General features: G+C 41.3%; 1 protein-coding gene across 2 annotated transcripts; it reads left to right on the forward strand.

Moving 5' to 3' along the window:
• Window positions 1-585: 585 nt before the first annotated feature.
• Window positions 586-14,869, forward strand: ZNF330 (zinc finger protein 330). Of its 2 annotated transcripts, none has more exons than XM_065633795.1 (10): window positions 586-792; window positions 5,043-5,172; window positions 5,444-5,463; window positions 5,573-5,643; window positions 7,033-7,112; window positions 8,623-8,749; window positions 9,453-9,557; window positions 12,163-12,209; window positions 13,310-13,427; window positions 14,136-14,869. In XM_065633795.1, exons 2-10 carry the CDS (start codon window positions 5,053-5,055, stop codon window positions 14,411-14,413), a joined length of 966 nt encoding a protein of 321 aa, XP_065489867.1. In that variant the 5' UTR covers window positions 586-792; window positions 5,043-5,052; the 3' UTR covers window positions 14,414-14,869. The 2 variants fall into 2 exon arrangements, with proteins under 2 accessions (XP_065489867.1, XP_065489866.1); XM_065633794.1 differs by having other exon boundaries at window positions 586-756.
• Window positions 14,870-26,292: the final 11,423 nt, after the last annotated feature.

Consider the following 26,292-nt stretch of genomic DNA (forward strand, 5'->3'; position numbering starts at 1 on the left):
GACCTCCTAAATAACACCAAAAGAGATTTTTTTTTTTTTTCGTAATTCTCTTCAGGACACTGACATTTAAGTGGAGATAGAAGTTCTGGTGCTTTTTTTTTTTTTCCTAAGAAGATGCAAGTGCATGCAAATGCAGTTTGCATTGTAACACCAAGTGCTCAGCACTAGACAAGATACAGGTACTAACTCCTGCTTAAGCGCTGCCTTCGATAACCATATATTTACCATTTTTTTTACGATGTCTCCTTCCAAAACTCTGGCAGCGCCTTTCCCTGCAGTGTGGAAATGGTGCCCCTTCCCGGTTCCCAACCATCCCACGTCCAACCCGCAGTTCTGTGAGGAGAAAGCGCAGACTTGCTATTTGGGCACTTGCTTCACTCCCTAACTCCCGCCGGACGGAGCCCCAGCCCCGCCCCGACTCCCTCAGTCCCTAGTTCTACACACTTCCACGGCTTCCCCTTCAGCCCCCGCCACCCGCTGCCGCCGCGCCGGCGACCGGGGCCTGCGGGGGCGCAGCGGCCGCGCTCGGAACCTTCGCGCCGCGCCGCGCGGGGCCGGCCGGGCAGCGCACCGCTCCGCTTCCGGCTTCCGCACGGCCGCGGCACCCGGGCGGGCACGGGGGCAGCGGGGCCGGGGGCGCTGGCGGGGCGGCGGGGGCGGTGCCGGACCCCCGCGGCTCCCCCGTTCGAGCAAGCGAGGGCGGTCCCTGGCTTCCGCGGAGATAAATGCCGAGAAACACGGAGCACGGGGATCCAGGTCGGAAGCGTGTTGCGGCACGGTTTGGGGGCCTAGGTAAAATACTAAAACAAACAAACAGGAAAAAAAAAAAAAAGGAAAAATACTAAAAAGCTGAAAAACCGCGGTGTGGGTATTTTTGGAAATGCTAGCCCGCGCTCGGCTTGTCACGTAACTGCCTTATATCGGGTCACGAGAACGCCGCGGCCTCGCGGCCGTTACGGTTGGGGCGGCCGTTACCGTTACGTTAGGACCGCCGTTACGGTTGGGGCGGCCGTTACCGCTACCGTTAGGGCCGCCGTTACCGTTGGGGCCGCCGTTACCGTTGGGGCCGCCGTTACCGTTACCGTTGGGGCCGAGGTGCGTGTCCTCAGGACGGGGTCGCTCGGGGACCCCAGCCGGCGCAGCAGCCCCTGCACGCTGGGGTCGCGGACAACCGAGTTACCCTCCGCGCTACAGAAAGATGGAATAAGTCATTAGCAGTCACAGTGCCTCAAAAATTGTTTTGTTACTAGATGGGATCGCAGACTGGGATGACATTACTATGAAATACTGCTAATATAGACTTAAAAAAATCAATATTCTAAACTTGTGTAATGCTTGCAACACGGTGAAACAGGTATTGCTGAGTCCTGAACAGAATCAGACGTGACCCAGTGAATTTACCACAATTCCTCTTTTATGAATATACCTAAGCTAGAAGCTATTTGATGGTCAAATACAAGAAGTCTTGAAATACAGAGAGTCCTATTTGAGTGTTAGTATTTGCATGGCATGACAAGAATAACCCAGTGGTTCCCCTGCTCCCCCTCTGAATGAATAGCTTCTTACAGCTGTTCCTTATATTCCTGGCAGCAGAGTGGTTAGTGTATCACATAAGACAAAATAATATGATGCAAGGGAAAGTCGTGCTCAGCACACTGGTGCAGTCTGCTTTCCTGTCTGCTGCAAACTTACTTTGTGTCTTTGGGAACTCTTCAAGGACAGCCTTCAAGAGGGGAAAAACGGCATAGGCATGGTACTGCCTCAACAGAATTTACGTGCCACACATTGCATGTGTATTTTACATAGCTCAACCGACAGGTAAAATACATAAGCAGTCTTTGGAGCTGTGGTGGGAGCTCTGCTCTCTTTGCCTGTGTTTACCTTAAATTAAAAAATAGAACTTGAGAAACAGTAGGTCAAACTTTTACGAAGTAAAACAGTTCTTGTGAGCCAGCATGCACTCAACACACTTTAGGGGTTTTCCTTTGAACTACTGCTCACTTCATACATGGCCTGCTGATGTCTGAACACAGGCTTTCTGTGCCACAGCATCAGCCCTTCAGCTGGAGTCACTCTTACTCCTGCTGCTACTCTGACCCAGTCACTGCAGAGCATTTTGCTCCCGAGTAGAACACTACTCTTACCACAGCATTATAGGTGAAGAGAAAGGTGCCAGCAGGGCAGTAAGTCTCTGCCTTCAGCAAAAAAGACAGTTAGCAAAAGGTTCACACGATCTTTCTGGCAAGTAGATCTTGCACTGTGGGCATTTCCTTGATAGTTGGACTTGTTTTAGGTCCCCCAGAGGCACTTTTTTCCTCCCATGCACCCTCAGGGGAACCGGACTGCGAATTCCACTGTGTCTTTCCTGTCTGAGCATTTGGTAATGGTATTGTGGTGCCTAAATAAATTTTTGGGTCATCTATCAGCCTTGGATTACAGAAGCATTGCCAAAAGTGGAGGTAGAACATACTGCAGAGGCATTTTAAATACCAATTAGTACTTTTAAAAGGTGTAATATCCTGATTTGAAAGGAACTGCAGGTAAACAAAGTTTTTACTTTGATGTTTTCTAGCATCATAACACTATTAAGCTCTATAGAGAAAATTAAAAGATGGTCAATTCCCTAAAACTTTAGAACTCAACTACAACAAACACCTTAAGTGGAAGCTTAGAGGGAAAGAGCGATAGACTGTTGATCTATAGGGTGTTATTGTTTATTGGATGGTGATTGAAAGCCTGGATTGACTTGATAGCTTTGTTAAAAGAACCTGACATTGCAGTTTTGTTGTTTAGTGTAACTTTCTAAAAACTACCTTCTTGAAGATTTCTCACAGTGTGTCCTCTGTAGTCATTGAGAGTGTGTTTTTCATCAAAATGGTTTGTCATTTTGGTGCTTTCGATTATGAGGTAATGTGAAGTAATGAAGGTATAAATACTAACCATTCAATTCAGTTGTTAAATCAGCATTCAAGCAGTTTGAAAATTAGTGTGCAACCTCATATTGGACTCCCAGTGTCAGAAATGTCATGCTCTAGAATAATGACAGTTGCTGGCAGGCAGCTCAGCAATATGATTTTGGGTATAAAATGTGACACTAATACAATTTAAACACAGTGCAAAATGCTACAGGACGAGCAAACCGATCTACGTGTGCTATCAAAACCGAATTTTAGTATTTGGTCAGGACAATATGTTTCATTGTTCAGGGAAGTTAGGGCTGTTTGGTTTATTTTATAAGACCTTTTGAATGAAGATACTAATTTTTCTTCCATGTTTAAGCTGCTACAATTCACTGCCAGTTGATACTGCAGCTCTCCTTACAGATGCCAGCGTGTATGCCTGTATGTCTGCATGGAGTTAGGGATGAAGCTGGGGAGAGCAGGTACCTCCCATTTCCTCACACCAGTGGCCCCTTGGTAGCAACCCAGATATCTACTGGAGTCAGCAGAACGTGGTCTGGGCAGAACTGTCCCATCACGTGGACCAATTTCTGCCAAACCCCAGGTCTGCAGTGATTTGCTTCAAATCCTATAAGTGGAGATTGAGATTTTAAGATGACACTCGAGTCTCAGTTATCAATTGTTTGTAAGTATATTTATGCAGTTTTGGAAATCAGAGGCAGAGCACAGAGCGCTGTTGAGTGTACTTGTAGCTAAAAGAACTGTAGATTAGTTGTGCAGTGCAATATACGTTATGGCAACTTGCTAGAGAGGCCAGGTTTTCAAAACAGAAGCATTGTAGTGAAGTACCAAAATAAGAGCTAAACACTTCAAAAATTCAGCCATCTTCTCATCTGCAAGGAAGTATGGTTTGGTAGCTACAGCAAAAAGAATTGTGTCCACCTGGGCCATAGACTTGGGAATTTTTTTTTTTTGGTCAGTGGAAAGGACCTTGCCTCTTCCTCAGCTGCTTTCTTATTCTCATGCTTGCTAAGCAAATACCCCTGCTGCTCCTTTCACTTTCTTCCCCCATCAGTTCATGCTAATCTGGGTCTTGGAGGTCATTGTTGATTTGGTTTTTTTTAGTTCAGTTTTGTTTTTAACCTGTATCTGGTTTAGAATATGACACCAACAGCAGTTACATCAGCAGAAGTGGGGGCTGTGATAAAGATGGAGCATAAGGAAGGGTGTCTGTCTTGATTGCCTGTATTGACAAAAGAAATTCTAAGATCAGACCACACCTTTAAGATCTCAGTCATCCATTTCATGAAGTCAGGATAATACTTGCCTAATTAATTATAGACACAGAGGAAGTTAAGCATATGTGAGTACTGCACAGTTCATTGTGGAGATGACAAGAGAGCAGTGGTCTGATTGATTACCTAGTGGTCTTACCACTGTATTGCATTAGTTCCCTCCTAGAATGTTAAAGTGGACACACTGTTGAACGAGATGCAATTAAATTAGTGTAAACCCTTCCTGGAAAACAGCAGTGTCTTCAAAGCAATGCATGCTCATCTCTTCATTATTGCTAATGTGCTAGAATGATAAATAAGCAGTACAAACATCCCTTTGTCATAGCTCTTAAATCCATAATAATGAAATTTTGTTTTCTAAGCCTTCATGAAGTGTGAAATTTACATTTTTGCAGTACACCATGATTCGCTTACCTCAAGAGTACTTTTTACCTGATTGAATTAGTTAGTAAGCATGAGAGAGAAGTGAAAATAGCTGAATATTTTCCTTATTAAATAGACAAGGCAAACTAAAAGCAAAGAGGCCCATCACAAACAAACCTCAAAGCATACCAGGTTTTTTTAAGGGAAAACACTTCAAAGATAGTTAAGTTTAAGATAGCAAAGTCCTTTCCAGATCACAAGATTCTTTATGGTTCATTACATGATTCTTCCTGCAGGACTGGACATCCCCTTGTTCTACGTTTGAAAAGAAACTTTCAGAAAAGGAAATGGATGGAGGTGAAACACAGTTAACATGGGAACTCCAAGATGCAGTTTTAGCACTGGATGTGTCATGTGTATCCATGTATTTACATACATGGGTTTGTGTGCATTCCTTACATACCTGTTTTTTTTCCCCTCACAGATAGCAAAAAATGCCTAAAAAGAAGACTGGTGCCCGTAAGAAAGCTGAGAACCGTCGTGAACGTGAAAAGCAGATAAGGGCTTCAAGAGCCAACATAGATTTAGCCAAACATCCTTGTAATGCTTCTATGGTAAAATAACCTAAAGTACTTTATATTACAATACTTGATTTTACATTTTGTAAAAGCACTGATAATACATTGACTGTATTTAATGCCACTAGGATGCCATTCATTCTACCATCCTTCCTTTAAATTTAGGGTTACTTTTTCATCAGTAACATAATACTTGAATAAAACATTTGGTTCCTAATCAGAACTTAATTCAGACTCCCTGTAGGGTGTGTAAATTTTATGTATTTTACCTAGAATAAAAATAATTACCAGTAATTTTTTTTTTTAGGAATGTGATAAATGCCAAAGGTAAGTATTTTTCCCTTTCTAAAACCAGTCCTTTAATATTAATTGGTTTTAAACATTTTACAGGGATTTTTAATCCTTGCTTTCTTTCTCCCCCCCTCTATGTGCCTAGACGACAGAAGAATAGAGCTTTTTGCTACTTCTGTAACTCTGTTCAAAAATTACCCATTTGTGCACAATGTGGTAAGTAGAAATAATGAAGGAAAACATGCTATCCTCAGCCTCATTTGTATTGTTAAACTCCCAGCAATTAGAATATCTTTGTCTTAAGGTACCTTTGCAATTTTTGGAGAAAGCACCTTTGTTATTTTTGGAGTGGGTTCTTATAAATCTGCTGTGAATATACTCCTTGAGAAGATATCTTGCTTCATCACACAGTAACGCATATGCCTCTGACCTCCAGAAGTTTCCAAGTCAGGGTCATGGGCCTTTGTCTTCAGCACTTGATCTTTAAAAGAATTTCTCATGCTACCTTTTAGGATTGAGAACATCTGATTGATCATTTCCCTAGTTTGACCCTGTGGGGTATTGTTTCATAACAGCAGCAAAGTTAGAAAGGCTCTGACTGCCAGCAAGGCAGCAATAAATACTGTTTTTTGGGGATGATCTAATTTCTGATCACTTTAGTATCAATCAAAACAACTGCATGCTTGCAGGGGATGTTGATAATAATTTCATACTTTCAGGTGAATTTTGTTGTTTTACTATTTCTACACATCCTAGCAGATTTTCAATTTGTCATTAAGCAAGCTGGCTGTTTTGTAGTTTGACTTTCAGAGCTGCTGACATCTGCAGCTTCCAGTACCTTTGTTGGGACCTTCAAATACTGAGCATTTCCACAAGCAAGGCTGTTAGTGTGCAATTGCAGCATGTCATCCTTTATACGTCGTCTTCTGTCATCACGCAGTGAAGCACTAAAAACATGTCGTCAATCTTATGGTATATTATACATCTGAAGCTGACTCCTCTGTGTTGAATTTACCTTAATCGGCGCCGTGTTTCTGGAGGAAAAGCATTCCTAATAACAACCATAAAAATATCTTGAGTCCCAGGGTTTTCCAAGACAAAGACTGTAGGAGCTGTTTGGTGCTTAATTCTGCATTGGTGACAGCCCCTATAAATCAAGAGCATCTTTCCTGGAGAAGTCCCTGAGGAATGGAAGCAAGGCAGCTGTATTGCAGTGCACCAGACCCAGTAATAACCCCAGCACCCCACTTTGCTCAGCTCAGCCCACCACTGGTTCTTCCTCACCCTCCAATAGCCATTTAGTATCTGAGGTGTGATTTAATACAAAGCTCTGCTGATGCTGCATACTGGGATTTCATTACATTTTCAGAGTAGAATTTGTCAGTTCTTGGATGGGTTTGCAGGGGGCAAGAGATTTTGGCTGAAAATAGACATTTTGATCTAAGGGAGATGTGAGGGTAGGTTTCAGGTTGCAGACATTTGTTTGCATTATTTTTACCTAGATTTACCATTAAGTACAGGTGCTTTATTAAAGTACTGCTCTATATGAACATTACTTCTAATTTTTAAAAAAATTCTTCTGTTGCTTGCCTTTTTTTATAACAGGAAAAACCAAATGCATGATGAAGTCTTCAGACTGTGTCATAAAACATGCTGGTGTGTACAGTACTGGACTAGCAATGGTGGTATGTATAGAAAAATCACAGCCTTTTTTGCACTGAGGTTATTCTATGCAACTCTTTCTGAAAAAAAGATAAAACAGTTTGATAGGATGATAGCATGTACCATAGCAAGATCTTTTTCTCTTCTTACTTTCACAAACTGATTTTTCCCTTATAATGAAAACACAACTCCTGCAAATTCTGACACATGTCCTGGATGCTAGCAGATGTGTGTTGGTGACAGGCCCCAAGCATGTGCACTAGCAGCACTGGAGCTTACATGCCCCACAGCGAATTCCCAGTTGCCATTGAAATCCAGGATCATTCTGTAGAAAACAGTGGACTTTTGTTGCTCACTTCTCAGTATTGCAGAGACCATCATAATCACAGAGAAGAATCTGTTCCATGGTGTTAGTGGGGAATTTTACTTAAAAAAAAACCCAAAACAACTAACCAACCAAACAAAACACAACAACAACAAAAAAACCCCAGACCAAACAAAACCCACAAAAACCCCCCAAACAAGAACCAAAAACAACAAACAAAAAAAGCACAAAACAACAACAACACCCCCACAAAACAAAACAAAATCCCACCACATTTGGGCTTTTAGCAGAGATAATTGTGAGTTCTGGCCTTTCAATTTTTGTTCTTAGAAGGACAAGTTACTCAGTTCTGGGAAGCAAGGTATGAGATGTTGCAGCCTCTGAATTAAATGCTGTATGGACTAAACCTCTGACCTGTTTCTGCCTCCAGTTAGCAGTCAGCTTTTCTCAGTAACACACCTTCCCTTTTCAGTCTGAATTAAGTTCCTAAACTCATTCTGTGTCTAAACTGACACAGTACTTTCATCAACAATTAATTTGGATTCACCATGGATTTCTTAGTATATAACACAGTAGTTTGTTACATAGAAGCTGAGGAAGCTTCTTAAATGCTACAATTAAGGGGTAGTTGATGTGTAGATCTTGTAGTTTAATCAAAATGAAAATTAAACAGCCTAATTTTTAATGAGTTATTTGATCTTGGCTGTCTGCAGAGCTTGTGTTCTAATATAACGGTTTAAAATCCAAATGAGTGATTTCAACTGTAAGAATCTAGTGGCATTTTTCAGTTCTTTTTTTGAAATGGCATTTTTGCCAGAATATTATCATAATTTATGGATCTCAGGTTTCAGCTGGAGGACAGAGTTTTCATGCATAAGATTTAAGATACAAATGTAAAAAACCCCAACCAAACAAAAAAAAACCCAAACCAAAACAACAACAACAAAAAACCCACAAAAAACAAACCCCTACATAAAGGAGAAAAACTAGTTATTTTGCATTATACTTAATCTTGCTGAAATTAATATCAAGCAAGCAAGATGAACTGTGGAGTGTCTTGATAGGAATATAGATGCAGTTCATACTCTCGCTCAACTGGAATGAACCAACTGAGGGAATGGATACTTGAATACATTCAGGGTTATAGCGTAAGAGTCTCTCTCTAGGTATTGCAGAAGTCTCAAGATAATATCCTTCTGTAATTGCAGGGTGCAATCTGTGATTTCTGCGAAGCTTGGGTGTGTCATGGGAGGAAATGTCTCAGTACACACGCGTGTATCTGCCCTCTTGCAGATGCAGAATGTATTGAGTGTGAAAGAAGTGTCTGGGACCACGGTAGGTTGCTCACACTTTAAGCAATGCCCTGACATTGCTAAAGTTATTGTACCTGTATTCTTAGCATAGCATTTTTAATCTTCACTGATCAGTCCTTGCAGTATGTTCAAAGCAAGGTGTTCTCCCCATTTTAAAAATAGACCTTGTGCAGTGGGGAATATAAGTGACCTACCCAAGAACATACAGTGCACAACTCAAGTACGTTTATGTAAAGCATTAACTGTCCTAGCAGCTGAGTGCTTCACATAATTAAGCACCACATCAAATTGTTAACACACAATTTTCTGCCATTCCCACTCCATTCATCTGCACTAGTACTGGTATTTGGATTCCCAGTTCCTTGGCAAACCATAGTGATGTCCATCTGTGGAATCCTTTAAAGTGTGTATTTCAGTGTGCATCAGAGGCAAGGGGGTAGGAGGGAAGGAGACTGGAAGAAACAGAACTAAGAAAAAAATGCCATAGTCAAAATGAAAAGGACTAGAAGTAATATTACTTTATATTTATGCTGTCTTGTATTATAGCATACATGGTATTTTTCAATATAATAATGGATAGCAGTGTCTAATTTAGGACTTTGTTGAAGCATTTGTGACAGAAGGCAGAACTGGTCCTCAGTCAAAACTACTGCCTAAATTGTTTGCAGAGCAGAACTTGATGTGTATGCCTGTTGCTGATTATTTTGCCTCGATAAATCTTTCAGGAGGCAGAATATTCGCCTGCTCTTTTTGCCACAATTTCCTCTGTGAAGATGATCAGTTTGAACATCAAGCCAGCTGCCAAGTTTTGGAAGCAGAGACATTTAAATGTAAGTTATTCGTAGTCCCTTTCACCAGGGCTAAGCAGAATCTCCAGTTGCTTCCTCTGTGCTCCAGAATACTTTCCATTGCCTGTTCCAAATAGCTCGCTTTTGCCACCACTGAAGGAAAGGGCCTCTGTTTCCTTTGTGCTTGGTCTCGATATGCAATTATTTAGACCAGACCCTTTGTCTCTGACCTTCCTCCATGCCAGATTTTACATGGCAGTTGTTTCCATGCCTGGCTTTTACAATCCTCCCATGGGAAGTTGCCTTTGCAGGAGCCAGCAGTCTCCGAAGTAGCAGCGTTGGCAGTGGCCAGGACTGCAGAAAAACTGCTGGAACAGCTGCTGCTGCTTATTTTACTCAAAGCTCTGCAGGCAAGGAGCTCTCTTCCACTCTTCTCACCATATGATGAGTGATTTCTAGATACTTGTTTCTCGTGGAAAACTGCTGCTCTAAATATTACCACCTATGTCTAGTCTGGCTAAACCTACCCAGATTGCTGTGGATGGCCTGTATGTTGAAGGGTTCACATCTGTTGATTTTGCAAAAGCAGCAAGTCCTAAGAAAGGCCATGACTCAGGAAGCAGTCATTGTCTGATGTAGTGAGACAGTGAGCATGGAAGGATGTAACAAAAATAATGTTCATCCAGCACATAAACTCAGTGTTAGTTTCTTCACTGACCAGTGGACATGCCATTAGATGTATCAAATGTTGATATGTATCCACCTTCACTGAGTAAAGAACAGGTAGCCGAAGACTTCGTGTCCTCTCAAACCTTGACTAATTGTGTGGACAAACTGAAACTGATGGTTGTAAGAGAACATGATGGCCATGCCTGACTTTGTTAGTCCTGTCCTCATATCTGGTTGAAACAGGCAAACTTAAAAAAAAAAACACACCACAAACCAACAAACAACCACAAACAAAACAAAACAAAACCCCAACAAAAACAAAACCCAAACAAACCAAGATCATGCATGTTTGAAATAATCAATTTTTTGTAGAAGTATTTCTTTTCTACCCACCATTAACTATTTGGTTTAGCCCATGAGATGAGCATTTGTCCCTTCCAAAACTCAAACGCATGTGTTTTGGTTATTATAACATTTTCAATCCTTATAGAAATTCAGGGTGCTCTTTATCATGTATAAGACTGTTTTCTTCAGAACTGACTAATCTTGTCCTAATTGATTTCTCCCAATTCAGAATATTTGTTGATTTCAACATTATAGTCTGTCTTTAGAAATCTCTCATCTCTTTTTCATCTTCCATCCTTTTTTTCCCAGGCAGCTATTTTCTGAGTCCTGATTAGCTTCCCTTGATATAATCTGCCAGAATATCTTCCTGCATATCAAAATTGAAGTAGCAACAGCTGTTCCACAAGAATGTTTTTTTTCAGTGATTGTTGGAAGCTTTTAAATCACAGATGTGATGCCACACCCTGAATAGAAAAGTTGCTTTTTGAGGGATTTCACTGTGTTCAGCATTTTGTGGCACAGTGCAGTTTTGGTAGAGAAGCAGGACTTTTTTTTCAGTGTATGCTAACAAGATTGTACAGCCTGAAGTTTTACAGAGTACACAAACCTTAAAATGTGGTTCTGCAATTGTAGTCTAAATCCCACTCTAGCTGTGAAAAAGGTTCTGTTACTTTCCATCACTATCTGAGAGAAGTTTTTTAAAGTGCAGATTCTCCAGAAGTATTTGAATATATATGCTTTAGCATTTCCAATTCCATCTTCAAACACATAACAGAGTGCTAATTCCCATCATGGCTGTCCTGTTCCTGTGGAGAACTCATGATATTTATTACTTCAGATTCAAAAACGTTTTATCGTCACAGAGGTAAAGCAAGGTCAGAGTGAATACTTGCACAGAGACTGATAAAATACATATTATTGGTTCTTGAGGAGCGACATTCACCCAGCTTCACACTGCTGCCAATTCCTGTGTGGTTGCCTTTACTGTACTCCCTCTAGTGGAGTAAAAAAAAATTGGAAGCTTCAGGACAGGTTAGATTTTGAGCACCAATTCTGCTCTTCACAGCTATGTGCCAGTTATAATTCTTTAACAGTTAGGTAGATTTTCATATGAAGTTCTGTGCAACGAAGTACATTTTCCAGAGGATGTGACAGAAAATACAAAACAAAACAATTATTCTAGGTTTGGAAGTTTGCAAGCTTCAAATATTCCCAAATCCCGTTTAAAGAAGATAAAGGTATTAAAGGCTGCCATTGTTTAAAGTGACTGTAAAATACTAGCACTCCTCCTTTTGACATTGTGGGAAAAGGAGAAGTAAGGTGATCACTTAATTCCAAATAGGTTCTGAACCTTCTGTTTTTAAAACTTTGGAAACTCAAGAAATAAATGTTTTTCCCTCTTCAACTTTCACTTCTTATGTCAAACCATATTATTGCAATGAGGCTTAGACTTGAAAAAATGTAGTAAAATTGTTCTGTATGGTAAAATGACTGACTTGTGTTTCCAAAGTGGAGTTATGTCAGGGAATTAAAATAAATGCCTAAGTTATGTTATTTCATACTTTTACAAGGTGTTAAAAACAGATCCGTGGTTTCCAAGTACTGCATTTTACATATTGATTTTCTCCAACAGGTGTTTCCTGTAACAGGCTTGGGCAGCATTCCTGCCTGCGTTGTAAGGTAAAGACAGTTGCGAGTAGCTGTGATTTGAGACTTGTTCTCCTTAGCTTCAAAGGCTGGTATCAAGCCTTGTCATGTCTTCCTCTGCGTTATTAAAAAAAAAAAGCATACTTTTTGTATTAGTTTCTGAAGTCTGGGTGCAGACTCACAGAGGACGAAAGGGCTTTTGTCTGTGTATGCCTATAGCCATGAGCCAGTGTTGTGCACCCTTATGCCAGGTGAGGTGGTCTTCACTTTGTCCAGCCTTCTGTGTTTAAATTAGGGCTGTACCAAAACAAACAAATCAACCCTTGGTCTTGAACAGAATCCAATGTTTTGGGATATGTTTTGATCCAGCATAGAACTAAGACAATGAATTTTTTTTTTTTTTTTTCTAAAAGAGTCAAGGCGTGGTCTGACCAGAAAACACTGCAGCCTCGATCTGAAAGAAACCATCTCCACAGCTAATCCAGTTTTACACATGCACAGACTAATTTGTTGATATCAGGCTTGGTTTTACGCACTCAGAAGTAACTGTATAAAAAGTTCCCCGTGCTTCACCATCAGCATTGCCTAGATTTCTCCAGGTGCTGGTTCGTTGCTTGCTCTTACTCTTCATACCCTACATATTTTTCCGTGCAGTCTCCCATGGCATTGATTTCATATTCCAGATCGCTCCTTTCTCCAGATACCTTCACTCTGGTGCTCAACATGTGAAATTTCTATCTCAAATTCTTGCCTGCAGGTCACCGCATAGTTATGTTCTGGCATACATCTCTGATTGTATTTTATTTAAGCTTGTCAATGTAAACCAAAGTTTGCCAGTCTCCTTGCGGGCAGGAATATGATCCAGTCCTTGAGTATGTTACTTTTTCTACTTGTTTATCAGCACTTTTATGCAGCCTTTTCCCCAGGAAGCCGTGAAACTAAGTTCAACACAGAAGTGGTTGCTCTGTGTGTAGCGTACAGACTCCAGTTCCACTGCAGATAGAGCTCATTAAACTTTTATGCCAGCCAGAAAATCCTACTGCTGTTAGACTTTTTTTTTGCTTGCTTCTTGCCAAAGTGTATGTTTCTATGATTAAAACATTTAGCCTTTTTATTCTCCTTTCACCCCACAGGCTTGTTTTTGTGATGATCATGTGCGAAGTAAAGTTTTCAAGCAGGAAAAAGGAAAAGAGCCTCCCTGCCCAAAATGTGGCCATGAAACTCAGCAGACAAAGGATCTCAGCATGTCAAGTAAGTCTGCTTGCTTCTCTAGCTAACAAGCTATACAAGTACCATAGGTGACTACTTTTCTGCATAGGAACACTGAGTAAAGTCCAATGGCTTTCAGTTGTTTTGCAGAGCTTTGCTGTGTTTGTTTTGAGAAAAGCTTTGTGTTTCTTACTTCTAGAATTGAGCCGTTTCTCATTCTCAATCATTAATGGATTCCAAAACAGCGACAGCTTTTGTTTAATTTGATATTTCAGTTATACAAAAATTGCAAAAAAACACTGCTTAAGCCTTTATTTCCCCCTGCAAGAAGCTGTCTAATGAATTTTGAAGTGCAATTAGATGACGTGCATACAATCTACCTCAACCACTTGAATAAATCACAATATGTATTATGTCTGCAAAGCACATCCAGTTACAGGTTTTCTTGGCTGAAGTACCAAAAGTTTATCCTAAAACCTAAATTGTACTCTGGGTGCCATTATTTTTCATACAAACTTGACTGCAGGGGGGAGACTGTGTGTAGCAGAAAGGTTTAGAGGGAGAGACTGTGTGTAGGAGAAAGGTTCTGTCAGAGTAAGAATTACATCTGAAAATGTCAGATTTAGAAAAAGGCTATCTAACATTGTACACTCTTTGCTGAGTAGTGAAAAAGGATGGAAAAGAATTTTAGGTGCTCTGCTCAAATTGCTCTTGAGGGGTGAGAACGTAATGATTTTTCTCTGCCTGCAGCACGCTCTTTGAAATTTGGCCGGCAGACTGGAAGTGAAGATGCAGATGGAGCTTCTGGTTATGATGCCTACTGGAAGAGCCTCTCTTCCAGCAAGGCTGCAGATGCAGGTGATCGTGAGGATGAATATGAGGAGTATGAAGCAGAAGATGACGATGAAGACGACAACGATGAGGGAGGGAAGGATTCCGATACAGAGACCACAGATGTATTCAGCAATTTGAATTTGGGAAGGACCTATGCTAGTGGGTATGCACATTATGAGGAGCCTGAAGATTAAGCTTAGTATGCTGGCAAGCTGAAAATATTTGAGAGGAGCCAAGCTGTGCTTCACTTGTGTTGTGTACGTGCCAGTAGGGTAGCTCTATCGGGTACTTACATATCTAAGTTAGAGGGTAAAGAGTGTGAGACTTCTGCAGTAACTCCAACTGAGAATTTTTTTTGGTATAAACCAATATTGGGTTTGGGACTAGGGGGAAAAAACCCACAAATATTTCTATTCCCCTAAGCAAACAGGGGTTTTGGCCTCAGGTTACTGAGTGTAATGGTTCAATGCCACTTCCCCATCAGTGCAGGAATGTGGGAAGGCTGTACAACTCATTTCCATTTGCTCATCAGAAATTAAGTTTTTTTTTTTACAGTAATTGTTAACAGATTTCATAAAATTAATGTAGTGGTGGGTTGGTGACTGCATTTTTTTCATCTGCACAATAAAAATCAACTGCATTGTCTCAAATCTCAAATATTGATCTCCCTTGAATAGTTGGAAAGCTGATTGTACACAAAGTGTAAATGGAGGCTAAAATAACTTCCTTGTTTATGTAGGTAAGGCAGATCAATGTAGTTCGCTATGTACTTGAACGTTACCTTTGCAGCGTTTTTAGTATTAGATATTAATCAGTGGGATTATACGCAGTCATTACAACTGCACGCCAGATAATAAATTTTATTGCAATAAAAGTGTTGGTGTATCCTCTCTGCCGCTAAACTCTAAAGACAATTTCTCATTAGATCAAAAGGTGCCTAGCCTTCAGCTCTTTTCCTTGCACTTGATACAAAGAAATTAAAAAAAAAAAAAAAAAATCGCTAGGGAACAATCCTTGTATATGAGTTGATAAGGTGAGAAAACACAGATGGGGTCAGGATGCTGGGTTCCTATACTGTTCTGTGCAAATATACTGGTACAAGGTACGTGATCAGTGCATCAGAGCTGAGGTGACACTCGCAGAAGTGTCTGCAGTGATCCTGATTTGAAAGTAAACATAGATTTGTAGATTGGCAATTACTAAGTGATAAAATTTAGTTTCCTCCTGTAGGGGAATGCTGAGAGGATAGTGACTTTTAATAGCAGACAGACGAAGATACAAGGACAGTCACCTGAAATGTTACTCCACCTTTATAAATGTCATGCTTAAATGCAAGTGAGCTATGTCATGTTATCTGTCAAATATCTGAACTGATTGTAGAATTACTTACTTTTGTGGTACTTTCTCTATGGTTTCTTAACAGCTAAAGGTCATATGTTGGCAGAGCATACCCTATTGAGAATAGTTTTTAACAATGTTAGGATTGCCAAATGAGCATTTTTTAACAAAACAGGATTGAGGAACCTGGTCTTCATACTTCTCTCCTAAATGCCTCCCACACCAAATGCATTAAAGTTATGAGCTGGAATTCATCCAAGACAAAAACAAACTAACAGCGCAACTTGGTTATGGCAGCTGAGATAAGAACCTGTACTGGAGAGGAGGACTTTATCTGATCAGTGCATGTCAAGTGTTCGCTTTCAGAACCAGAGAGGAAACCAGTTAATGCTGTGTCTGAAAGCCAAATCCCCTTCAAAAATTGAAACTCTAGGGCCATCCAGTTTCATGTGCCAGGGAAGACCTACCCATCTTAAATTATGCACCCGATAGATGTCTTGATTAGTCTTTTGCATAACCAGACTCAAAGTGAGGGAAGTAGGATGCCTGCCAGTTCAATAGTGATTACTTATTTGTGAAATTGGCACCTGTGATAGAATTTCTGTTGAAATTCACATGGTCCAAAAACTTCCACAGTTGAGTCCATCTGTGGCTGGTCAGTTCCAGCAACAATGGCAGTTTTTTATCTTGGCTGATGTTTCAAATGCAAAACAATTACACACCAGTATGAACTCTTATATAGGATTGAGGAAAGGATGCACATTTCTAGATGTACACAAAATTGTAGCTGCTTGTGTGTCATTTATTAATACTATTACTTAACCACACAAAACTCCCTTTAAGGTTCTTGGCTATTGAATTAGATTTTTCCCATATGAAATCTGCTGCTGTCACTGGCTGTGCCAAAGGCTGCTGACATAACAGAATTAATCATCATAATCAGAGTAAAGAATTATTCATTTTCTCATTGAAATGTCCTTGCACTGATCCCTGCAAGATCAATCCTCCAGAGCTAATGCATGTTCTAATGATAGTGTAGTAAGAGAAGGCCACAGCACTGCCTACGACAGATGCTCAGGATACCTGCTGTAATTTAGCAAGGTCACCACTCAATCGACAGAGGCATTTGTTTGCTTTTTCTTTGTGCTGCTGTTCATGACACTGAGAATGTCTGTGCTATGAACCTGGCTGTAAATAGGGCCCAGCTATTAGACCTGCAATGGCTGGGCAAAACAAACAAGTTTAAGCTGCTTTAAAGTAATCTGGTGGATTAAACCTAGAACAGCCAAACACGACCACATTTTCTATAAACAGAGTTGGTCGATTTGTGACTGGACAGGCAGAATATGATGCTACAGGTTGCACTTTCTCATCCTTCTCTGCTTATTTAGTAAAGTTAAAAGCACATGGTCTGTTGGGGAGGGGTCCTCAGAGCTAGCTTTCATGGCAAGTGCATCATTTTGGTTGTCTTAAGGTAAATTGTAGGAACAGGATGAAATAGAATGAACATGTATTCTAGCTTTATTGAAAAACAGGTCTGGGACAAACTTCCAGTCTTGTCACCTCTGGTTTTTGTCATTGCTACTATCCCACTTTGAAGTGTCTTGGAGGACTGCTAGTAGGGCACTGGCAGGGCTGTATGCTATCTTTGCACCTAAAATGTAAATTACTGCTCCGTTTACTGTTCCTCCAAATTCAGCAGCCAAGTCAGCTGTTAACTAAATCTGGAGGTGAGGATGCTGTGGTACCGATGACATGTGTTTTACAGCTCACAGGACCTCAAGCTAGTTCAGACACTGCCACAATCCACCAAGGACTTTCAGGTGACTGCTGAGCTGCTCCCGTCAAAGAGAGACAGTTTTTCAAGTGAATGGAGTCCAGAACTTGGTGCCTGGGCACACAGAAAACCCCTGTGCATAACTGCATGTTTTTAAGACTGCAGTACTGCAGAGTGTATGTCCTGGTGGGATAGGAGTCAGATAAATACAGTCCCAAGATGGCACATGACATTGACTTCTGCTTTAAAAATCCTGTCCTGGACTAAGGAAATACTGAGCTGACAGTAGGATATTTTTAATATGTAATCAGGAATACATGAGTTACATATAGTACTCCAGGAAACCAAGATCTTCGTAAAGTCTTACACTTTTTTTAGTGTAAAAACTTTAGTTTTTTCTACCTCTTTGACTATTTAAACGAAGCTTAAGTAGAATTCAATTTAAAAAAAAACCAAACCCAACAACAACAAAAAAACAAACACCCAAAAAACCACAGTAATATTTGTTGTGCCTGTAGACCCTAAAAAAACAAGAGCCCTGGCCACCTCTGTAGGCTCTTTTCTGGCATTAGTTATGGCGACACCACCAGCTCATTATTAATTCATTGGGTGCTTATGTGCATTTAATGCATTTTTAATTTATGCTCGGGTGTGATTTAGTGACTGGGAGTCTTTTGGTCAGTCCTGTTGCAGGTTTTGTTTTCCACAAATTAATATGAAGATCATTGTAATGTACTGAACAGTTTCGATTGTCAGTTGATCGAGCAGTAGCCTGCATTTTGCAGAGAACAAACTTCAGGAGTGCTTAGAGTCCTATTTGTTCAGGAAAAACATATATTAACGTGTCTTACAAGATATTACACACATCTATCCAGGTCCTGAGCCTGTTTCCAGAGGAACCAATGGCAAAGCTCCCATTTATCAAGGTGGGAGCAAATTAGTAGTCTTTAGTATGTACAGTTCACCTTAAATTGTCCAGAGGTGTTAAGGAACAAAACATGAGGATAAACTGAAATGAGAAAGATTGAGCAAAGCTTAGCATGAGGTTAATGTGCTACAATTAGCATTAAAATATTTTGTTTTAATTTCAACAACTATAATGGAAAGTGCTTTCAAGACTGAAAGAGGAAGCTGTTTAAAGCAGGAAGAGATAAGATTCTACAAAACATATTTAACAAGATGTAGAAATGTAATTACTCATCTCCTGAAAGTCTGCACATAGTCCATAAATATTTGCCGAAAGCTCAAGGTAATTAGGACACAGACAGATTTTTATCATCTCTGCTTTTAGGTACTTAAATAGAAAACACAGTAATTGACAAAAATCACAGCCTAAGCCATCCAGTTGGCAGCAGCCCTCTGCAGCTTGGACTCTGTCTCTTACCCATGAAATTCTACAGCAAACATATTTTATAACTAATGACGCTCCTTTATTAAGATTATGTGTACTGTAATTAGCTACCACACATCTGAAATTTGAAGCAGAGCCTGGTTTTTATCTTTCAGCTTCCATAGCCAGAATAGAGCAAAACAAAAAAAACCACAACACAAAAAACCAGCAGCAGAATGTTACAGACATGAGCATCATTCCATGGAAAAGCCTGTTTTCCCCTTGCTAAGCAAACAATAGCCTCACAAGCTTTTATTTTGTCTTCTGCAGCTATTTACTTGATTAGCTACTCATACAATATGAAGAAGATTAAAAAAAATAAAAATCACATTTCAGCCTTTCACCAAATGAAGTTACTTCCAATAAGCATTCAGGTTTGCTGTTAGTTTACAACTATCCCATTTTTAAGCAACACACAATGTTTTCCGAAAAGGAAAGAGAAACAACTGCGAAGTGAGAAAACCTTTTGTAGCTATCTCTACTATTTTTTAACACCAAAGTATACTAAAATGTTTGCTGCATTCTTTGTAAACTGACTTCTGAAGCCATACAAAGATTCTTTCCACAGTGACCCCCAAACTTAACCTTATATGGAAATTCACATTTGTTTCATTCCGAAATAACAAGTACTCGGGCCTAAATAATATTTTGACTTCGTCATGGTGTTACGTGATATATGTTGTGCATTTTTACATTACAAAACCACTGAGTAAATTTTATCTTAATTTTTTTATCAGGGAGAATGCCCAAGATCCACAATTTCTTTAGCTAGTAATATAAATATTTTACTGCTCTAGCTGCCCATTGCTCTTCTGCTGTTTTATTTTTGGCATAGAGAAAGAGGCTAATTCTTTTGAAAGTGAAACATTGCAAGTCAGGCACATAAACCCTTAGGCTGCCTCCATCCAATTTAAATCCAGCACCTTATTTTGATGGCAGAGACAAGGATGAGTCTCTAAGATTTTCCTACCAGCAGGGGAGATGTGCAAGGACCTCACTCTTGCTATCAGCATCAATTCAAAACGGCGCACTCTCCTGCCAGTTCAAGGTGGTAACAACTGAAACGTGGCCTTTCACTAGACTGCTCTGGAAGCCTGCAGAAACCCAAATGCTGCTCTCTCTACTGCTCTTTAAATGCACATTGGCTGGAAAAACAACTACGACCAAGCTGAATCCCAACAAGAAGGTATTTTCACTCTACTTCTTCCTCCGTGATAATAGAACGGGTCCACAAGCTTAGACAGAACTCATTATTACTGGTCTCTTCCTTAAAAAAAAAAAAAAAAAGTCTCTTGGGTGTGGATTTAAGGAAGAAAAAGAAACAGCAACAAAAAAAATAAAGATATTACACTATCAACGGCTGAAAAACTAAGCTATACTGAACACTTTGGAAGAGGGAGATGTACAGACAACACCATATGCTCACAACTGGCTTTTTCTGCCCTGTCCTCTTAAGTCTGGAGTACAGGCCAAGAAAGCATTATACTGAGCTTAACCTTGGGGGTTTTGTTTGCCAAAGAATCAACAGTTCCAAGGGAACACTATACAATTTATTATGAAACATTCACTGCACACAACCATTATGACCAGACTTGGAACATTAAGAATAATTTAGATGAAAAATTGCATTCCTTGCATATTTTCCTCACTTTCTTGATGTTACATATATTTCAAAGTAAGCTTCCATCATAACATTTACATGGTAGTACTGCAAAAACCCAGTCTGATCTACCATCAGAAAAAAAATTCTAAGCAGACAGTGCCAACATAAAACATAGTAAGTACCATCTAAGTGTATCACACCTTCAGAGAAACACTGCTCTTCTGTCCAACGCTTCACAAAGCCATCAGCAAATTAACAGCTTAAGAAGCCTTTCCAGCAAGAAACATTTCTGACCTTCATTTAAGTCAGTAAGTTTCAGTCAACTGAGGGTGAACCTGTGCCCAAAAAAATGCTGGTACTGGAGCAGAGATGTGCACCTCCCATTCCCTGGGCTCCATCAGGGCTGCTGCAACAGAATGCTCAAAGCCTGCCCCAAGCTCAGCTACACGATGCAAAACCATGGCCACAGTAACTTCCCATGACCACAGTAACTTCCCATGGCCTCGCACAGCCACCCTTGAAAGCACCAGGTCTCACTCACAAGGGAAAACCACTCTCCACCACAAGCTTTTCCCCTCCTCTCATCACCACCAACTACATCTGACCATCACACTCCCCTTGTAAAGAAAACTAAAATATCACTCACGCCCAGGCAAAACCACTCCAGACCAGGCTCCTAGCCAATGCTGCTCCACACCACAAAAGCTCACAGCTCGCTGCCTGCTCCCCTGTTTATGACCTTCCTCCCCACCTGCACCCCCTCAGCAGGGCCCAGTTGTCCCACTCCAATGAGACAAGTGAGCGTGGCCTCTCTGCAGCTGCCCTTCATCAGCAGCCAGCCCATAATTACCTGCAGCCTTTGCCCGTTGCTGTCAGATGAGCTGCCGTGGCCCCTCTGACATTTGCAGACACTGCATGATCAAATACTCGGTTCTGCTGCTTCTTCTCACCTCAAAAGATAAAATGGTGCAGCATAAAGTATAAATAACATTTATCCTATTTAAAATGTGACAGATCCCCTATTCTGTGCTATTTTATTACGTCTAAAATGAATGTGCAGATGATGATATATATTTTCTACTGACCCTGGATGTTTTATCATTAAAACACTAGCATCTTGTTACAATGCTTTCATAATATATTAATATGACTCTCAGCTTCTAGAAAACTGAAATATAACCTCATGGTCTTTTATGTGCTACAATTTGTCTTTTGGTATTAAAAATATATATATTACAGCCATATTAAATTATTAACAGCAAAAGTGAGGCACAGCCCCTACAATGCCTTTTAAACATATCTGAAAATCTTTGCCGTGTTGGAGATGTTTGGTTCCCGGATAATCGGCTTGCTTCCATCTTCGTACAGAAAGTTGAGAGATCTTCCCACTTGCTCCATTGCTGGTCCTGTAAGCTGCAGCCCAGCAGGAGAGCATGGCCTGGGGTGACAGGTGCTGCTGGGGCTGAGCAGCAGTGTTTGTACCAAGCAGTGATCTGACCTATGAAGCCTCAGGACACGGTATTTTTGTTTCCAACGAAGCTCAGGTCCTTTGGTGAAATATCCTAAGGTGAAAACAAAAGCCAAATGACCTGTCGTGTTCTTTACTGGACTAATTCTAGTGTCTGCGGTTTGTTCTAATATACAGAATATTGCCAAAGCACATTACTGACAAACCTGAGGAATGGTTTTCCCGTAGCCATCAGTTCTAGCCCACCTGCACCCTGGGAGCCTTACAGTGCTCTGTGGGCTGTGCTCCTTTGCTTTCCTCAATATCTGCACTTCTCCCTCCAGCCAAAGACCCCCCTGCTGCCCACTCACTGTTAGGTGCAGCTGAACCATGGGAGCTGAGCTCTAGCATCCAGTAAGGCACAGCTGTGTCAGGATGAGCTGGGTGGCCAGCAGGACGAGTGATCGTGCCATTGTACTTGACACTGGTGAGGCCCCACCTTGAATACTACATTCAATTTTGAACTGAAGAAAGACATGTCTTTCTTTTGATAAGAAAAGACATTGAGGTACTAGAGAGAGTGCAGAGGAGGGCGATGAAGCTGGTGAGGGGTCTGGAGCACAAGTCTGATGGGGAGCGGCTGAGGGAACTGGGGCTGTTTAGCCTGGAGAAAAGGAGGCTGAGGGGAGACCTGATCGCTTCTACAACTACCTGAAAGGAGGTTGTAGCGTGGAGGGTGTTGGTGTCTTCTCCCAAGTAGCAAGGGAAAGGACAAGAGGAAATGGCCTCAAGTTGTGCCAGGGGAGCTTGAGATTGGATATTAGGAAAAATTTATTCACAGAAAGGGTTCTCAGGCACTGGAACAGGCTGCTCAGGGAAGTGGTGGAGTCACCAACTCTGGAGGGGTTTAAAAGGTGTTTAGACAAGGTTCTTAGGAACATGGTTTAGTGGTAGAGTTAGGTTATGGTTGGACTCGATGATCCTGAGGGTCTCTTCCACCTGAAATGATTCTATGATTCTATGAAACACGGTCTGTGAACTGGGTGAAAGTGGTCTTTGGACAACCACCTCCTGTGTCTGAGCCTGCAGGACCTGGTGGGGGTTGCCTGCTCACTCCCACCTGGGCTCAGACACCCCTCTCTGAACTGCAGCAGGGGCCGCACCTTTGCGTTCCCCCCTTTTCTGTTGTTAGTGTTCCTTCTGGCACTAGTATTGACCATTTGGTTTGTGAGATCAAATACTTGGAGCTTCGTAAGTTGCTTTTGCAGTGCATTAAGTGATGGAGAGCCCATGTACCACTCACTTTCATTTACGCAGAACTGGCAGCTGGGAACAGCAGAAGGCAATTCCTGTCTCAGGAGCCTCAGCCCAGCACTAGTGACTGGTTTCCAAGGAGCCATTTCTGCCTAAAGAATCGAGTCTAACCAAGGACCAAGGCAAAGAGCACATGCTCCAGCTGCTTGCAGAGCCCATGCTCCCTCGGGCAATGCCTCTGCATGGAGCCTCAAACCCCAAAGTTAACAGCACACAGTATTTCTCTCTGCAGCTGAACAGAAAGACCAGCACAAAAATCCATTTGCGTGCTTTGGTTTTCTGCTCATGACAGGACTTTCCACCTTCTGAGACTCAAAATTAATGAATATATGTAAACGTAGAGTTAGTGACTGTGGTTTAAAAAAACCTCAAGACAAAGGTCAGCTGCCTGTGTGTTTAGTGTAGGAAATAAGCAAATGATAATTTCCTGTCATTTAAATTAAGGGAGTAGCGCAAGTGATACTAGGAAAGTTGGAAATGTGTGGAGATACCAAGTATCTGCTTCTAGTCGTTACTATATGAACACCAGAATACCTTGCATTTCTTCTGAGGGCCCAATCTGAAAACAGTTTTTCCAAACTCAGCTTTCACATACCATGAGACCTTTATTGCCATCTTAATTTGAAATTTACAGCACCCTGGCTGAACTGTTTCTGTTACAACTACACTCTGCAGGGAAAATGAAACTGATATGATGCTTGACTGAAGGGATACCTTTTGAAAATGTGGAAGATTAAGTAGAGGAATTCCCATGTCTATTGTATACTGCAATACATTTCGAGATGTTGGAATTGCACGCCATCCTTAGTCAGTTTAGGTTATTCTCGAGATCTGGCTAAACCGGTAATCCATGGTCTCCATTCTTATTTTTGTCATGGAAAGAGAAGTCTTTAATTTCACTCTTGCATTCTACTAGTCACCATGGGATATTTCATCATGGCTGACACGGTGAAAGCTGTTTCTCCATCTGTGCCTGAAAGCCATGAAAGCACTAGCTTTTGATATAAATAAATAAAAGTTCTTTAACACTCTGAAGATCCAGCAGATTCATAGATTTTTCTGCTTTTTCTAACACCACTAATCCAAACATTAGGATGCCGGGTTCATGCCAGTGCACCTTTCACGTTAGAAGAGTAGCTTCTGACCAGATGGTCTTAAATTTGTGTTCCTAAATATTACAGAACTTGCTCTGTGAGGGAAGTGTGTCCTTCTCTCACTTGTCCGATTTAAAGGAAAACAGTCAGTTACTTGATATATCAACCCTATCACTGGCCCATTCAAAGAGGTAGCATAGTATTAATCTAGTTTCAGATGCATCCAGATGTTTACATGATAACTCAGGTACTACGCTACCTTTGTGATTTCAATTACCCACTTTTCATATGCCTGGAAAGTAACTATAAAGTTATCAGCATAAAACTAATAAAGCAGAGAGTTCTATAAAAATGGCAAGGGAGTTGTTGCAATTGCTCTAGGCATCATAACCTACTTCTGCATAGTCACAGATGGGAAAGGTTTACCCATTGTCTCAATCTTGTGTGCACAGAAAGAAAAGCAAAACATGAAAGCAATCCTGCTTCCTCTACAAACACAGATTTTCCTCCTCCTCACCTCCAGCAGCCAAAACATCAAACTGGTTTCTTTGAAAGGAAGGGAGTCTTGATGGGACTATACTGTAAGGCAAAAGAGAACTTTATTAACTAAAATAATATTGCAGCTTGGGGGAGAAGAGTAACAGTTTAAAGACGTAGTGAATTTCAGAAACCAAAATGTAGCCATTTTAAATTGCATTTTTGTATTTGATTGATCGGGCAAATGTGTTACTGTAGAGATAAGGCAAAAGTTATCATATTGAGAGATGTTTTCTAGCCACTCTGTCATCTGGTTAAAAGATGCAGGACCCAAGGGCTTTGCTTGTTTATTAGAAGCATCTGTTTCATTTTCAGAAGAAAAATTAAAAATCATTGCCTCAAAAACTGTGTGGCAGAACTAGAAAAACAGAGTTCCTTTAAGTCCGTGGAATGACAGGGGTCCTCACTCCACCTCTTACTAAATGTGGCTGTTGGTCACACCAGCAGTCCTCCTGACTTCAGCACAGCTCCTTCACCATCTGCAAGGTACTTGCTGGAGGGTATCAGCTGCACGGTTCATGTGTGTGCGTTCAGCTTGTGTAAACAAACCTGACCTAGGTCTGAAGTTGTAAAAACAGCAGCTCAAAGCCAGTGGATGAGCCACCGGCTTCCCAAGGCCAAGGTGCCTGAGCAGCATTCAGCACCTGGGCCAGGTGGGACAAAGCTCCTTCGGGTATGTCCCTACGAGATGGCACAGTCACGGGCCCGGGGTGCCCTAAAGCGGTGTGTGCGCAGTAGGGCCAACATCATCCCTCAACATCTGCTCTGACATTGCAAGTCTGACGCTGTGGCTCTCTGATCTACTCACAGCAGAGGCCGAAGCCTCCCCTACAAATGCACAAGCGAGGTTGGCACTCGCTGTGCACGCACCGCTCAGTCCCAGGGGAGCTAGGGGAGAGCAGGTTTGCAGCACCCTGGGAGCATCAGTCTCTCTGCACAGGACCCGTATATTTGTGCTCCAGGAGTGCACCGTACACGTCGATTTTTGGAAGCATCAGAGTTGCTGCAGCTCTAGCATGGGGGTCGCCTGTGAAATCCCAGGTTGAGGAACGCTAACCTTCACAAACAAACTTCTCGCTGCGCTTGGGTAAGACTCCTCACTCGGGCAAAACTCCTGCTGAGGTCGTATCTTTTCTTGAACTGACAATGGGGAGACAGCCCTTACCCTGGGCAACTGCTGCTTCATAATTCTTTTGCTTTGTAGATCCCAGTACGCCAAATGCAGAGGGAAAGACAAAAAAGTACCTACGTGTCTTTGGATGCGTTTCATCTCTCCTGTCATTTCATGAAACCTGGAGACAGAATACTATGAAAAGGGTATTCGAGGACTGGTTTGCCTTTCTTTTCAACAACCTACTGCCTGCTTTTAATGTTTACTGAGCTTTCGGCTGTAAAAAATGCACATGGCTGAGAGGTTTCTCTTGGTCTGTAGTCACTGTCACAAAGGAATTTCCTCCTGGCGCCTTTACCTTCCCTTCTGAGCTCCTCAGAGACCTCTGCTGCTGTCCCTGGCAGCAGACCAAGGAGAAGCAGCTTCAGTTAAAGCTCCTCTTGTAGCAACAAAACACCATTG

The sequence above is a fragment of the Caloenas nicobarica genome, chromosome 4, assembly GCF_036013445.1.
Source record: "Caloenas nicobarica isolate bCalNic1 chromosome 4, bCalNic1.hap1, whole genome shotgun sequence".
Lineage (NCBI taxonomy): Eukaryota > Metazoa > Chordata > Aves > Columbiformes > Columbidae > Caloenas > Caloenas nicobarica.